General features: G+C 48.2%; 1 protein-coding gene across 1 annotated transcript; it reads right to left on the bottom strand.

The window, feature by feature from the left end:
• Positions 1-314: 314 nt before the first annotated feature.
• On the bottom strand, positions 315-14,775 carry PPDPF (pancreatic progenitor cell differentiation and proliferation factor). Its single transcript, XM_084854388.1, has 5 exons — positions 14,611-14,775; positions 7,031-7,120; positions 3,017-3,094; positions 1,786-1,882; positions 315-730 (listed from the first exon to the last, which is right to left on the bottom strand). The coding sequence occupies exons 2-5, from the start codon at positions 7,083-7,085 to the stop codon at positions 616-618; spliced, it is 345 nt and encodes a 114-aa protein (XP_084710514.1). The 5' UTR covers positions 7,086-7,120; positions 14,611-14,775; the 3' UTR covers positions 315-615.
• Positions 14,776-16,222: the final 1,447 nt, after the last annotated feature.

Below are 16,222 nucleotides of genomic sequence, written 5' to 3'. Positions count from 1 at the left end.
GTTTTATTCTGGTTGTGCTGTTATATTGTGGTTTTAAGCTTTCATATTATATATTGTTTTATGCTGTGTTTTGTGGTTTTAATTTTTGTGAGCCGCCCGGAGAGCTTCAGCTATTAGGCTGTATAGAAATGACATAAATAAATAAATGGATGGATGGACGGACGGACGGACAGCTGTCAGACCTGGTATAAGGCAGCTTCCTATATAAAGCAGAACATTTTGAGAGGCTTAGTGTTCAGGTCCATACAACAAGCACAGGATTGTTTGTGAACAGTTTGCTCAAGTTCAGTAGAATTCCAGCCACACACACACAGTTTAGATGGCTGCTCGAGATTTTATTAAGTTTCCATTAGACAAGTACAAAAAGAACAAAAAAAAGCGTTACCAAGGCTGTGTGGAAAAAAGAGACGTAGCTCCATTGACTCAAAAAAAAAAGAGTAGAAAAGGATGGTGTAGAAGATTTTTTTTTTTAGTTGCCATTTTTGTTTTTATAAAAACCTACGTCTAAAGTAGTACTCAAGGCAGCCTACCTACTCTACAGGGAGGGGGAGTGGAAAATGGGCTCTGACTCCTAGCGTTCAGGTCAGAAGCGCCAGCCAGGGTGCATCAGCTTCCTCATGCAGTGGGACTGGTGTTCGGTTTGCTGGGCTCGCTGGCGTGGCGCTTCCTCATCACTTCCTGAGCCAGGCCACATGTGATCACGCCGCTTGCCACCTGGAAAGTTCCTGAGCTGCACGATTGGAAGGGCAGGGGAGAGAGGAAAGCAGAGCCATGGGTTAGAGTATGTTATTATTAACTGAAAGTAGACCCACTCAATCTCCTGTCAATGCCCTGGAGAAGGACAGCATGTAGAGCTCGGGTACTGAACCTCAGGCTTGTGGGCTACATATGGCCGTCTGGGGCTCTACCAAAGGCCACATCCCCTTATCATTTGCTGGTTTCCTAGCTTTTGCATGGTCTTTCCCCCACTCATTATGAAAGGTTAAAATGCCTCTCCTAAGGCTTAGGTACTGCCAGTAAGAGCTTTAAGCTAAAATGTGCTGGTGTTTTTTGTCCCTGCCCCTTTTGCCTTTGGCCCCACCCACCATTGGAATGCAGCCCCCAAGAGCATCTCCAAAATTCAGTTCACCCATGAATTCACTTGAATTCATGTAGAGTAGGGGTGTGCGACCTTTTCAGCCTCAAGGGCCACACGAAATGCTGGCTCATAGCCACCAGATACGCTGGGTATGAGCAGGCACTGGGGGCTGCATACTCCCCACAGCAATGATCCTGAGGCAGATCGCTTTTTCCTTGCTGCTGCCCCCAAAGGAATCTTAAACATACTTAATTCAGAAGCAAGTTCCACTAAATTGAATGCAATTTGGGAGTAAGCCTGATTCTCCAGAAATGCCTGAGCTGGCATAACCAGCTGTAGGTTCTTGCATAGGCTCCCTCACCCCTAGGTGCTTATACATACACTGTTAATACCCTTTCATGGGCGCACCATGTGCACACAGGTAAGCCAGAGCTTCGGGAGTCTTCTCCCCCAGTCATCTGGTTTCACGAGAAGAGGCACAGAGAACAGATGCAAGCTCTTTACATTGCACACCTCTACCCCTCACAAAGGAAAACTCAGACTATACAACCCGCCCGCCCCCAATTCTGGCTGTAGAACACAAGAATTCAAGGTGCCCCAAGGAGATGTCTATATATTTAGGCAATATACCGCCAGCAACAACCAAGGGTCTCGCACACAGAGACGGACGAACGTTCCATTTTCAATCTCGGCACGAGGCCACTTACTTCTCTGGGGATTCCGATACAGTTGTCATGACTGGATGAGTTGGCTTTCCAAAGAAAAAGCTGGCCCACCAGTGTCCAGGGTCAGACTTGGGGAGACCTACAAGAACAGAGACACTGTCAGAATCCAGAACCATAAAAATACCAAGAGCTCTTACCAATTCAATTTGTGGGGCCAATTCATGTTCCCTACATCAGGAGCAGACAGAAAGTAGATTTCCGGATGTTTTGGACTTCAGTTCCCAGCATTCCTGACCACTGGCCATGCTGGCTTGTGGGTCCAAAAGTCTAGAGATCTACCTTCTGCCCACCCCTGCCCTATGCAGTGCAGCTGCACATGCAAGTACCCATGTGACAGGTTGTGCAGGGTGGGATCTCCCAGGACCACGTTCATAAGCTCTGGTGGATACCCTTTCAGATTACCAGACTACTATTACTCAGAAATCAGTTTTCAAACTGTGCTCCAGCGAACCCTGTAATCCCCTCAGAAGCTCACCGGGGAATTCCTTAAAAGAGGAGATGCATCATGGCTGACACACACTTCTCAGCGACAGAGTGGCCTCTTCAAGCATCTGCTGAATAGGGCTTTCCGATAACAGTGCATCCCCTCCGCTTCCAACTCCCCCGTGTTGATGGAGAAGGTTGGCAAAGGCAGCGTAAGCAGTGTAAGCCCCTGCTCGCATGAGGCTCTGGGACCGTGTTCACCCTTTGCAGACCTTCCTCATGAATAGGGGGAGGTTGGGAGAGGAGGAGCGGGGCCAAGGCATGCATCCCCGGCTCTCTACCGTTACACTGAAGCCCTCTTCGGCAAACGCCCATCTTCCACCGTGACTAGTCTTCTGCTGCAGTGGACAACAGCCACAGGGGTGTATTGCAAGTGCTCCAGGTCACGCCCAGTCACAAGCAGAGCCAACAGGGCTATGTGCTACCTCCAGTACCTGAGGTGGTATGCCTATGTGCACCAGTTGCTGGGGAACATGGGTGGGAGGGTGCTGTTGCACTTCTGTCCTGCTTGTGGCTTCCTGGTCCACAACTGGTTGTCCACTGCGTGAACAGAATGCCGGACAAGACGGACTCTTGGTCTGACCCAGCAGAGCTCTTCCCATGTTCTTAACAGCAAGGCCTAACAGTGCTGGCCGGTGCTGCACATGAAGCGTCAGCTGCCATGGGCAACGATCCCTTTGACGTGGGCTTCCTCTGGGGGGCACCTTAGGGCAGGAGCTGAAATACTGACCTGGATGGTGTGGGATGACTTCCCCAGAGTACTCAGCACTTCCGCAGGAGCTGTTGCTGGAAGTGGAACCCAGACGCCCTGCAAAGCAAGACACGTCCCATTAGACCAAACATTGCACCGTTGGCAGCATCGGGCCCTCTGGCTGCAGGTCGGGGACAGGCAGGATTTACGCTAGGCTAGGATGACTGCAGAGCCCAACATTCCCAAGCAGCGGGGCGAGAGAACCCTGCATTAGAGATGCTTGAGGAACTTTTGTGTTTTTTTTTAAAAGTTAACTGGAGCAAGAGAGAGGCAGAGGTCTCGAAACAGTCCCACGATGATAGAAAGCTTTTTTCCAGAAATATCACATGCCACACTGGCTGGGGGAGATGGAAGCTGTAGTCCAAGACACCTGGAGAACACCAGATTGGGCAAGGCTGCTGTAGCCAGTTAAATTTTTGCACCCAGGGAAGGCTTATTCCAAACACGCGGGGCATTTGACATTTCTCAATTAAGCTTTCAAACGTCTTGGCAGCATTTTGAAGCCTCCACCTCTTCCCCCATCTGCATTCTGGTGCTGACTACTCCTTTTTTCCTGGAATAACGATCAAGACACTTCCTCTTAGCTATGTTTTGGATGACTGCAGAGCCCAACCCTCCCAAAGAGGTTTAGACCAAGCTGTGTCAAGACACTTGGAGAGACACTGCCAATCAGAGAAGAACATACTTGGCTACATGGACCAATGATCTGATCCAGCATAAAGCAGCTTTGCACAGTGATCTGACACAGCCGCCCCAAACCTCATGCCCGCCAGATATGTTGGACTACAACTCCCAGCATCCTCCAGCCAGCCACTGAGAGCTGTTGCAGTTGAGTTAAGATTTGCTTCCAGATCGCCTCCTAGTACAGCCTTCCCCCAACCTGGGGGCCTCCAAATGTGTTGGACTACAACACATCTGGAGCACCCCAGGTTGGGGGTGCTGGGAGTTCTAATCCAAGACATCTGGAGGGCCCCAGGTTGGGGGAAGGCTGGCATGACATTTGCTTCTAGGAACATCTGGCAAATCTTCCAGCTTCACAGTTGGCCAGAACAGAACACGCATTACAAGGAGCTGTTTTCCTGTTTAGCAAAATAATGATGGAGAGCAAAGGGATGGAATAGAATGCCAGGTCTAGAGCAAGGAAGAGTTTCTTTGGGTTAGTCATAAAGAGCTATGGACAGGCTTCTAAAAGCAACAGCTTCCAGCTCCGAAATGCCCGCGCAAAATTCCACCATCTTTATCAGATGTGTTCCAAAGTCCAGTGAAGAACTCCGGACTTTACACAGACCGGCACATACGCCACCTACACTGCCAGAAGTTAATACTTTCAGCTAGACTCCATTTGCTACCAGACACCATCTTAATCCCACATTGCAGCATTGTTCCACGAGTAGAGAGAGAAGGGCAGTGGATCAATATGCACTTTTATTGTGACCTCTGCTATTGCAGAGCGCCACCAGGCAATTGAGCCTCTCCACATTTGGGGGGGGGGGAGAGCAGGCTGTGAGAGCGTGCCAGCGCCTCGTTCTTAACGGTCCAACGATGGATGGGGAGATGGAGAAGAAACACTCAGATTTCTCAGTTATGTGTTTTGATCTGGAAACAAGAGGTGATCATTTTTTGTAAGTAAACACCATAAAGCGTTCTCAACTAATTTGTTCCAATTGCTGTAGGACCTACGGTGTAGGATAAGGAGCTATGCCGATTGGAACAATCCTAGAAAAACACCATCTTGGTCATTATCACGAATGGTGGGTTCCCCTCCCTTTGTAAGCCTGCCAACAGAGTTCTGTTAAGGAGGCACTGGCACATGGTAAGCCTTCGATGAAAATCTGGATCCGGGGACGGACACCTCCCCAAGATCTAGCTATCTATTTATTTCCTTTCCTTTATACCGCTCAATAGCCAAAGCTCTCTGGGCAGTTCACCAAAGTTAAAAGATTAGTGCCACTTTTCACAGGACGACCATCCAAAGCCAGGAAGGATGGACTGACATCACTATTTTTCCCAGCACAGACTTCCACTCGGTGCCTGTAGAGCTTTGTTGCCCAGGAGTCTAATGAAGACTCTGAAGCCATAACTTGACAAACAAAAGGAACTGGAAATTCCAACTACCGCCTGCTGATAAAAGCACATTTAGAATTTTGTGGAGCGTTTGGCTCGTTCAACCAAGCAGCAACTGCTCTCGAGACTCTGTTGGCAAAGAACTGCAGTTTTTGGAACAGAGACGGTGAGAGGAAACTTTCCGCCACCACCACTTGCTGTCCTGCAACACTAGCTGTGAAGACTCACTGCTGCTACCATTTTAGATCAACGCATCAGGCGTGGATCCCAGAGGAAGACAAATAAGGACATTCTGCGAGCAGGAGTTGGCCTTGTGTCTTATAAAAACAGCCTTTGGATATAGCCTTTTAGGGGGCCAATTCATTCATTTCATTTCTTACATTTCTAAACTGCCAAACAGCTGAGGCTCTCTGGGTGGTTCACAAAAATTAAAAACCATTAGAATACATTACATAAAATACAAAAATCATTCGCGTAATGACATAAAACAAATAACACACAACAAAAATCTAAAACAATTTAAAACGATCAGCCAGAGACAAGAGACTCGTTATACGCTGCCAAGTGCCTGAGAGAGGAGGGCAGTTTTAACCTGGTATGGAAAAGATGACGACGTTAGCACCAGGCAGGCTTTGTCAGGGAGATGATTCCACAAATGGGGAGCCACCACTGAAAAGGCCCTCTCTGTTACTGCCACCCTCCGAGCCTCCCTCGGAGGAGACTCCCAGAGGAGGGCCTTAGATGCAGAGTGTAGTATACGGGTTGGTTCACTCTTCTAGAGAGAACTCATATTGAGAATGGCAAACTGAAAACACAGCTCCAGAAGTTTGTTTGCAGGGGCAAGTGCCCCCCAGGCCCCTGATGAGGAGGATGCTGAGCAGGACATGTCCCCTTGCTCACCGGCACCACAGTCTGGAGAAGGCAAGAAAGAGATGCTTTCTCCCACAGTTTCCAAGAACATCATGGGGTCAAATAAGCAAAAGGCAGGAGGGATCGCACATCTTGACCTTGCTTCTTTCTTGTAAAACTCGTATTGCTTTCTCTTCCAATATATTAGAAAAAATATTCCTTTATGAGAAGCATTCCAGAGCACCCACATGAAAGAAAAGCATTTCACTAAGAAAGGCCGGCCGGCCAGCCAGCTATCTAGAGGGCACCACAGATACATAGCACCCGGTTCTGAGAATTCCATCCTAACAAAGGCAGCCCTATTTGGCTATGCACTACGTAAAAGCGCATGCCAAGGAACATTGAGATCCTGCCTGACCTGCAAAGCAGTTCTGCCTCCGGGTGAGCATAGTAGGGGCCACATCAGCCCCCCCACCCCGTTATTTGTGTCCCTTCACCAGCTCAGGAAGCACTGCACAGCAGCATTTCGAAGGTAGAAAGAGCATCCTAGAGCTTCTGGGGCTCTTTACCCTGGAGGGGGACCCAGAAAAGTGACAGGGCTATTCGTGTTTGGGAAGGAGGCAGGGGGAAGGTGGCAGACAGCAACACTACACAAGACTGAACAAAGTCTTCCAGCAGCTAGAGGACAAGTTGGTAGCCCCCGTTTCAAGGCTGGAACAAATACTACAGATGGATTATGGTTTCAAGGACTGTATTTGGAGGGGTAGGGAATCATGGTACATCCATCCAAGGGAAAGGCTGTATCCATTCATCCTTGGTCAGGAAGAGGGACCCACTATCACCACTCCCAAATGCTCCCCCATTTCGATGACCAACGAAAAAGCAAGGCAGAGGCACTGAGCGTATGAGGCTGCCTTATGCAGAGTCAAAACAAGGTTCCATCTAGCCCACTGTTGTGTCAACTCCTGACTGCCAGTGGTTCTGCAAGGCTTCAAGCAAAAGTCTTCACAGCTCTGGGAGATCCCAGGAGTTGAAGCTGGGACAGTTTCCATGCAAATAATGCCCTTTCCCCGTTCTTACTTCTGTAGTAGTCATGGGTTGCCACCAGGGAGCCGCTTGACGGGATTGCTGCCATATTTCTTGGTCTTTGTTCTTGTGCACGATGTAAACCTTGGGAGACAAAACAGAAACCCGCTATGAATGTTAAGAAACAGCCACAATGTGGGTCTGTATTGAAGAGTGGCCTTCATGCATTTCAGAAGAGGTGAAGGCATAAAACGCGCATGCGCGCACACACACACACACACACACACTTTCCATGTAGGGGCCATTTCTGTGAACTCCCCTCAATGTGTGGGAAATTGGTTGCCCAAAGGCCACAGAGTAAAGATTTTTTTTTAAACTCATACTCCAATTATTCTCTATTGCTAATTGGTTGTAGGGAAGTGGGATAACAGTGGTCCTCAAACAGAAATGCAGGTTAGAGGAAGGTATGGGTAAAATCCTACTGAAGTCCTACTTAGAGCAGACCCATTGACATGAATGGGATTTAAGTTAGTCGTGAACTTAAATCCCATCCATTTCAATGGGTCTACTCTAAGTAGGACTTCAGTTGGATTCTACCCTATGGCAAAATTGCTGTACGTATGCTAGCACAATTTGTTTCCCCACATGGGTACATACGGTCCCATAACTGTACAAGCCATCAGCATACTGTCAATGGTGCCTCTCTCTACTACATCTGCTGTATGTGAAGGATTACTTGCAGCCCTCAAGCACTGAAAGCTTCAACCCTGCCTAGTATGTAGCAAATCATAAGACCCTGTTTGAACACAGCCTCAATGAAAGGCTCAAATGTTTCATGCTGCAGCAGCACATTCCAAAAGAATATGCATCCATTGTTTGAGATAGTGAGTGAGCAGAGTTTAAAGGGAATCTTTACAGTATTGGCGGAAAGCGAAGAGGATCTAAAGAGCCTCTTGTTGAGGGTGAAAGAGGAGAGTGCAAAAGCTGGTTTGAAACTCAACATTAAAAAAATGAAGATCATGGCATCTGGCCCCATCACTTCCTGGCATATAGAAGGGGAAGAAATGGAAGCAGTGACAGGTGTTATTTTCTTGGGCTCCAAGATCACCGCAGATGGTGACTGCAGCCATGAAATTAAAAGACGCTTGCTCCTGGGGAGGAAAGCTATGGCAAACCTAGACAGCATAGTAAGAAGCAGAGACATCACCTTGCCGACAAAGGTCCGTCTAATCAAAGCTATGGTTTTCCCAGTAGTAACGTATGGCTATGAGAGCTGGACTATAAGGAAGGCTGAGCGCAGAAGAATTGATGCTTTCGAACTGGGGTGCTGGAGAAGACTCTTACGAGTCCCCTGGACTGCAAGGAGGTCAAATCAGTCCATCTTAAAGGAAATCAACCCTGAGTGCTCATTGAAAGGACAGATAGTGAAGCTGAAGCTCAAATATTTTGGCCACCTAATGCAAAAAGAAAACTCTCTGGAAAAGACCCTGATGCTGGGAAAGACTGAAGGCAAAAGGAGAAGGGGACGGCAGAGGATGAGATGGCTAGATAGCATCACCGATGCAATGAATATGGACTTGAGCATGCTCCGGGAGAAAGTGCAGGACAGGAAGGCCTGGCGTGCTATGGTCCATGGGGTCACGAAGAGTCGGACACGACTGAATGACTGAACAACAACAACAGTATTGCACTTGGAACAGTGATGCTTCTTCCAACACAAATCTCGCTCAGAACAGTCAACTGCTCAGCGAAGTAAGCCATTTGGAGTCCAACTTCTGTAAGGGAAGAAAAGATTGTCAGTTGGCTTGGTTCAGAAACCATGATCTGTGCTCATCACGAACGTTCCCTTCATATCCAAGTCTTTTGTCTGCTCCAAACAAGTCAGGAGAGATGAAAGGGGTGGGGAGGGGGAAAGAAAAAGTCTTAAAGTGCACCAGGTCTTGGAAGAGTGCAAGCTGCAGGTAGCTTGGGGGAAGGGGTCAGTGTGCTGAAGGACATCCTCAAAGGGGCAGAAACACTTGTCCCTATGAGTGGATTTCTGGAGGCTTGCCACAGGGACTAGAAGCAGAAGGGGCTGTGTGCTGTTGGCTGGAATAAAATGGGCAGGCAAGGGACAGGGAGCTGAGGGCAAGTACAGCTCTTAGGTCGATTCTACCTCTTGTTTCTTCTATCATTTCAGTACTGGCATCTGCAGCTCCTGGCAGCATTTAAAATGGTAGGTTAGAGTTATCCAACAGGTATGGTCCACATAAAAACATAAAAGGCAACTTCAAGGGGGGGGAAGCAAGTCAGCTGTGTACAACGGAGTAAGTAGTTGGCCAAATGGAACGAGACTCCCATCAGGAGTTCTTGGCTGGTTTGCAACAGGGCTCTACCTCTCTTGAGATACTAGAGTGAAGTTTTGGACGAACAATAGACAACTCTACATTTCAAGTTTGAACACAAGCGCAAGCCCTGCACCTTTCTTAAGGAGGTACCAGCGACAAGAAACTTACAGCACATGCTGCAATAATGCCCTGTCCTGCGAGACGTCTTGAACCTTTTTAAAAAATCCATATTTATGGGAGAAAAGGGGTCTTTATTCCTCTGGACGCCTGTAATACATGATCAGAGAGAAGGCACCAGTGCTATTGTGGTCATGCATAATCACTCCTAATAGCAAGTTCAGGTGGCAAGCGAGGACAGACTGGGGCCACTAAGAAAAAGAGGGAGGTATCAGTATACCAAAGGGAGCCCTGAGGTTTGCAGAAGTACAAAGAAACCTTTGGGGGGAAAAAACCAAGGGGGCAATCCCCGCCCCAAATAAAACACAGCGCAATAGGATCAACCATATTATGTGGCCACAGAATACTGCCCATCAGTTGGGAAAGAAAAATGGGAAGGGGGTGGGGAGACGATGGAATGGCTTGCTGAAGGAGGCCGTGGCTGGCTGACATCCTGAACTGGAGCACTCTTATTTAAATACACACACAGACCTCACAAGTAGTTAATAGACAACTCCTAGTCATCTCAAAGAGACTGGGGCACAGTGACGACGCTGGGATGCAATAAACCAGAATTCCTGGACCTTTGAGAATATGGTGGATTGTTACTATTGTTTATATTGTTGTTGTCTTTTTAAATTCTGATATTTATAAAATTGTATTATTAAACTGTATTTTTAAATTTTTTATAGTTCTATTTATACATTTTCACTGTACACGTTTTTAATGTTGTAAAGCCACCTTGAGTCCCAGCATTGGGAAAAAGGAGGGATATAAATAAATACAATAATAATAATTCCTGAGAAGACTGGTTGATCGTTCAAGAAGCATGTACTGGCACACCGATCATGATTGTCTGTGCCTGGCTCCTTCCTCCAGTGGGAGCAGCTAGACCAACAAGGAAGCAAAAGCTTCCTGTTCCACTGGACCCTGGCTTGTCACTTCCCAACCAAACTAGAACAAACCCAGGCTTTGGACTCTGGTTTGTTATGGGAGTGACAACCCACATGGGAATCAAGTCGGTACAGACAAGTAGTGGAGCAAGTAGGGCAGATGGGATACGTACCCCCTTCCCATGCCCTCCAGATGTATTGGGACTACAACTACCAGCATGGCTGGGGGATACTGGGAGTTGTAGTCCAACACACCTGGAGAGCACCAAGTTGGGGAAGGCTGCTTTGGAGCCAAGCCTGTCACATATTTCTACCCAGAAGTTTTTCACAAGTCAGGACATCTACATCTCTATATATTCAAGTTTTGTACATTGCCGTCACACCAACCCACAATATGCTATTTTTTGAAAATATGTTCTCACCGTCTTAAAAATACCATGGCTGCTGTTTGAATGTGGGAGACACCATGAACCTTAAAGAATCCAGATGTTCCCTATGGCATCAAAATTAAGATTGTGTTCCTGAGAACAGGCAGAACTTATCCGCCAGATATTAATTCAAAAGCGATATATTTTGGGTTACTTCCACACAACATTATCCCCAAGTACAGTGCCTTCATTTCCCCATTGTACTGAACAGCGTTCATTCATTTGGAGTGGATGTTGTTTTGATTGTACTGCTTTTACCAAGCGTCATGTTTTCACTGCTTTACATTTATTGCAGTGGTTCCGGTCCCTCCTCTCCGGCAGGTACCAGAGGGTAGCACTGGGAGAGGAGGTTTCAGACCCGTGGCCACTCACTTGTGGGGTGCCACAGGGTTCCATCCTCTCCCCCATGCTATTTAACATCTATGTGAAGCTGCTGGGGGCTATCATCAGGAGGTTTGGGGTGCGGTGTCATCAGTATGTGGATGACATGCAGCTCTACCTATCGTTCAAATCTTCACCAAGGTTGGCCGTAGAATCCCTGTCTAAATGTCTGGAGACGGTGAGTGGCTGGATGGGGAGGAATAAGCTGAAGCTGAACCCTGACAAGACTGAGGTACTTTTGGTGGGAGACAAGGGTAGGCTAGGGGATGTTGACCTGGTGTTGAATGGGGTACGGCTACCCTTGAAAGACCAGGTCCGCCGCCTGGAGGTCATTTTGGACTCCCAGCTGTCCATGGAGGCTCAGGTGTCAGCTGTGACCCAGACAGCGCTGTATCAACTCCATCTGATACGGCGGCTGCACCCCTTCCTTCCCGACCATCTGCTCCCATTGGTAGTACATGCCCTGGTCTCCTCTCGTTTAGACTACTGTAATGTGCTCTATGTGGGGTTACCCTTGAAGACGGTTCGGAAGCTGCAGCTGGTACAGAATACCGCAGCTCACCTGATTAAAGGCAGCTGCCGGCGAGATCACATCACTCCAATGCTGAAGGAGTTGCACTGGTTACCAGTTGTTTTCCAGGCCAAATTCAAGGTGTTGGTTTTGACCTTTGAAACCCTATATGGTTCCAGCCCAGCCTATCTTAAGGAGCACCTCCAGCAACACCAGACAGGCCACTTAACAAGATCAGCCTCAGATGGCCTTCTCTCTGTCCCATCAGCCGGGACAGTTAGACGGGCGGGGGCGGGGGCGGGGGCGGGGGCCCCCACTCTGTGGAACTCCCTCCCCAGGGAACTCCACCATGCCCCCTTTTTAATGAGCTTCTGCCATGCATTAAAAATGTGGTTGTTCAGGCAGGCATTTGGGGTGGGTTAGGGTAATTTTAGAAAATGTTTTTATTTGTTTATTGCATTTATACCCCGCCTTTTTTCCTCTTGCAAGGAACCCAAGGCAGCTTACATTATCCTCCTCCTCTCCATTTTATCCTCACAACAACGACCCTGTGAGGTAGGTTGGGCTGAGAGTCTGTGACTGGCCCAAAGTCACCCAGTGAGCATCCACTGCCGAGTGGGGACTACAGTCCGGATCTTCCAGCTCCTAGTCCAACACTCTTGCCACTACACCACACTGGCTTTCACTGTATTGTAGAATTTTATTATATTGTATTATTGTAGAATTTTATTGTTTTAGACTGTTTTGTTGTATTCTTTGTACATTGCCCAGAGCAGCTGGGTGGCCAGCCAGATGGGCAATTAATAAATTTAATAAATAAATAAATAGTTGGGTATAAAAATAAAAAATAGGGGTGAAAGCCTCTCTGAAGTATTTGCAATCAGGAGCACCATCTATATGATAAGAAAACTCTTTTGACACCCCCCCCAATTTTCCTGCACGTTATTGTATTGTAAACATTCTACCAGACAAGAGAAATAGAAGCAAGGTGCTAACAAAGAACATTAGGAATTTTATTTTAAACATCAGAGGGCACATGGCAATAAAGGAGTTAAGACTACCTACGGGAAACTAGAAATCTGGTTTATACCAGTTTACTTACACACACACACACACTCCAGTGACCTACTACTGGCACAACTGACTCACATTCTTGTAATTTCCTTTCATATGGAAAAGATTTAGGGCTACAAAATTAATTCTGAAGAAACAGACTATTGGAGAAGCACATGCTAAACGTTCTTTCAAAAAGCCATTACAGGAGATGGAAAGGGCTCCCATCTCAATTTTAAAGATGTGGTTAGCTTTTAACAAGGAAAAAACCCTCAAGGAGTTATTTGAGCACGTTCAAGTGACTCGGAGTGGTGGGTGGGAAGATCTTTAGCCCCTTTGTCCCTCCTTCGACAGATTTGTCACGTATCTATCGTGCGCGTTTTTGTTTTTCCCAGGGCGGGGAAAGTCTTGCTCGAAACTGCACAGCCGAGCTGCAACAAACCGGACCGAACTGGCTCGCTGCTGCACCCTACACGTACGGAGCCTCGTCCCTCCTTCCGCAACCGCAGCCTTTGCATTATGCGCCAGCAAGATGCGGGCCTTTCGTGTACGTTGAATTCGAGGCTGGGGCAAGAAGCGGAAGAAAATATTAGCTAGCAGCGATTATGCAGAACTCGAGGAGTGGGCGGATTCTGGGGCTGGGGGTGCCCCGCATTTTATGATGCGAGGCAATATAGCCACGGGGCTGCCATACTCAGAACCGCACAGCTGTCAGCCAGGGAAAGGACAGGGCAGGACAGCAAGCAGCGACCCGAACGGCGAAAACACTTCGGCAGACGTGAAGCGGGTTAACTATTAAATGTTGCTTAGCGCGCGAGAAAACGCAAACAAGAGCGGCTTGTTTGCGAGGAATCTAAACCGAGCGCCGCAGCAAATGCTGCCCACCGAAGATTGACGGGTCGCGAGAAGAGGCCCGAATGGAACGCTGAGGCCCCGAATGGAACGCTGAGGCCCCGAATGGAACGCTGAGGCCCCGAATGGAACGCTGAGGCCCCGAATGGAACGCTGAGGCCCCGAATGGAACGCTCCGCCACAGGGCAGAACGCCCAGACGTTTTGTCTCCCCGTCCGCAAAAGCGGGCGCATCATCCGGAATAAGGCGACTACACCCCTAAGGGCTGCTAAGGGCCCCCACAAGCCGAAGGCAGGCGCTTACAGCGAATGCATGCTCAAGCGAGCCCCGACTGCCTCGAGGGCTGAAATCTGCACTTCTCCTATTTTTTTTTTAACTTTTATTTTTAAACATAACGCTGGCAGAAGACATAGAACGAAGGCCGCCCCCGCCCTCGCCGCTGAGCAAGCCGGCACAACCCAAAGGGCCGCCTGCAGCAGACAGAGCAGCGTTTTTTGAACTCCGCAGGTCCCGAAGTTCTCTAGTAGTTTCAGAAGCCCGACTGATCCCCGCGCGTGGTTACTCGGACGCCGCCGCCGACTCCGGCGGGGCTTACGGTGCAACACGCAAACGCGCTTACAGTGGAGTAAGTCGCACTGAGCGCCGCGTGACTGACTTCCGAGTAGACGTGCTGAGGGCTGAAGCTGGCCTGAAGCAAGCAAGCGCGCTTGGCAGGATCGCAGCCCTCGTTCACTTTCACTGGGCAGCAGGTTTAAGATTAGTGCTTCGGCAGCAATCCGAAAAACACAACAGAAAGGGGCTCTTTCCTTAGCAAGCTCGCCCTGGCCTAGCCCACTCTTGGTGGGGGGGGGGGGAGATAACGAAGCAACGCCAGGGACCATTTAACTCCATGCAATCAGATGCAACACGGATGCATTAAAATACGAAGTGCTATAAAAGAGAGAAAGGGGAGCAGACAACCATCCATGCACACGCCTCGGGAAAGCCCGTGGAAGTTACGGGATATCGAGGAGGGGGAGAGCGGGTCCATTACCTTTAAATCTTAGTGCTGTGCCCAGCAGAATCCTAACGGCTTGAGACCACAGGTGACCTGGCTCAGGGGAGGAAACGCTAGGCTACAGAACCCATTTGCAAAGGAGATACCGGGAGCACACTCCACGTCCAACACAACACACCGAGGTGCAAATGGATTTAAAGGAAAAGGCTGCCGTCGTGCTGCTTTATATAGGGCCAGCCAGGCTGTCTACGTCAGCTCAGGTGACGCCTCCATCCCCGGAAGAGGGTGGGCAGATGGGAGGAGAGTGAGCGGATTCGGGAGGAACGTGCAGTCTCCGCGGCTGCTTCCTGTCTCTGAAGAGCAAGCGAGAGAAACTTTACGTGAAAAGCATCAGGTAGCCCTGTTGGCGGTTAAAAAAAAGAATGCTAAAATTCATATTAGTGCAATACCTTTGTTAGGCTAACCAAAGGTCACAAAAAATGTGCAAGCTTTTGAGATCTGCAGATCTCTTTATCTGGCGAGATGAAGAGATCTGTTACAAAAAACAGCAAACTGGGAGACCCGGGGATGCTTCTGTGATCTTTTAGCAGGACTAATAATTGTATTTATTTATTAAATGTATGCACTGCCCAACTGGCAGATGCCCTCAGAACAGTTCACCATCACCCTCTTCCCCCCCCAATGTAACAATGAAAGTATCAAAATATTAAAAAGCCAGTAGTAAACTGAATAATCAGAGCAATGTATTTAAACTTAAATGCTTGCTGGAAGAGGAAGTTCTTAATCTAGCATCCATATCTATGCAGCGGAGACACCAGGTGGATCTTCCTGTGAAGGGCTTCCCGCTACAGAGAAGGCTCTTTCCCAGGTATTACACCAATGTGGATTTTTAATTATTATTTTGGTGGAAGTTGTTTGTTTATTTATTTATTTATTGCATTTATACCCCGCCTTTCTCCCTCTCGCAAGGAACTCAAGGCGGCTTACATTATCCTCCTCCTCACCGTTGTATCCTCACAACAACAACCCTGTGAGGTAGGTTGGGCTGAGAGTCTGTGACTGGCCCAAAGTCACCCAGCGAGCTTCCATGGCCAAGTGGGGACTAGAACCCGGATCTCCCGGCTCCCAGTCCGTCACTCTCACCACTACACTACACTGGCTCTCTTGGGGCAGCTCTAACATACTACGCGTGAATCAGTGCAACAAAACCCCAACAGTTGCTTCTTAAAAAAGAGTTGTATTCACTGTTCTACAACTCATAAAGGTTCGGCAATAGTAACATCAGCGCAGCACTGCATAATAAACATCGAAGAGTGGAACCATGTTGGTCTGTTGCAGCAAATATAACAAAGAGTTCTGTGGCACCTTATTGACTAACACATCTATAATGGCATCAGTGTTCGTGGACTAGAGTCCACTTCATCGGATGCATGAAGTGTAATCTTCCATTGGAAGGTAAAGCTTTTTATTGGGGAATGATTGAAGTTGCAAGCTAAGATATATGCAGATATCATTCCCAGGAAATGCAAGTGCATGCAGGCCTTATGTCAGCGATCAGCATAGTCTGGTAGCTTCTGAGGGCCGACAGGCTCAGAAGGGCCATTCAGCTATGTCAGTCCTGCGGGTGGATAGAAGCCAAGTTGGTGCT

The sequence above is a fragment of the Heloderma suspectum genome, chromosome 4 (genome assembly GCF_057233095.1).
Source record: "Heloderma suspectum isolate Gila_16-S chromosome 4, 16-S_ref, whole genome shotgun sequence".
Taxonomy (NCBI): domain Eukaryota; kingdom Metazoa; phylum Chordata; class Lepidosauria; order Squamata; family Helodermatidae; genus Heloderma; species Heloderma suspectum.
This window is presented reverse-complemented; position numbering and strand designations above follow the sequence as displayed.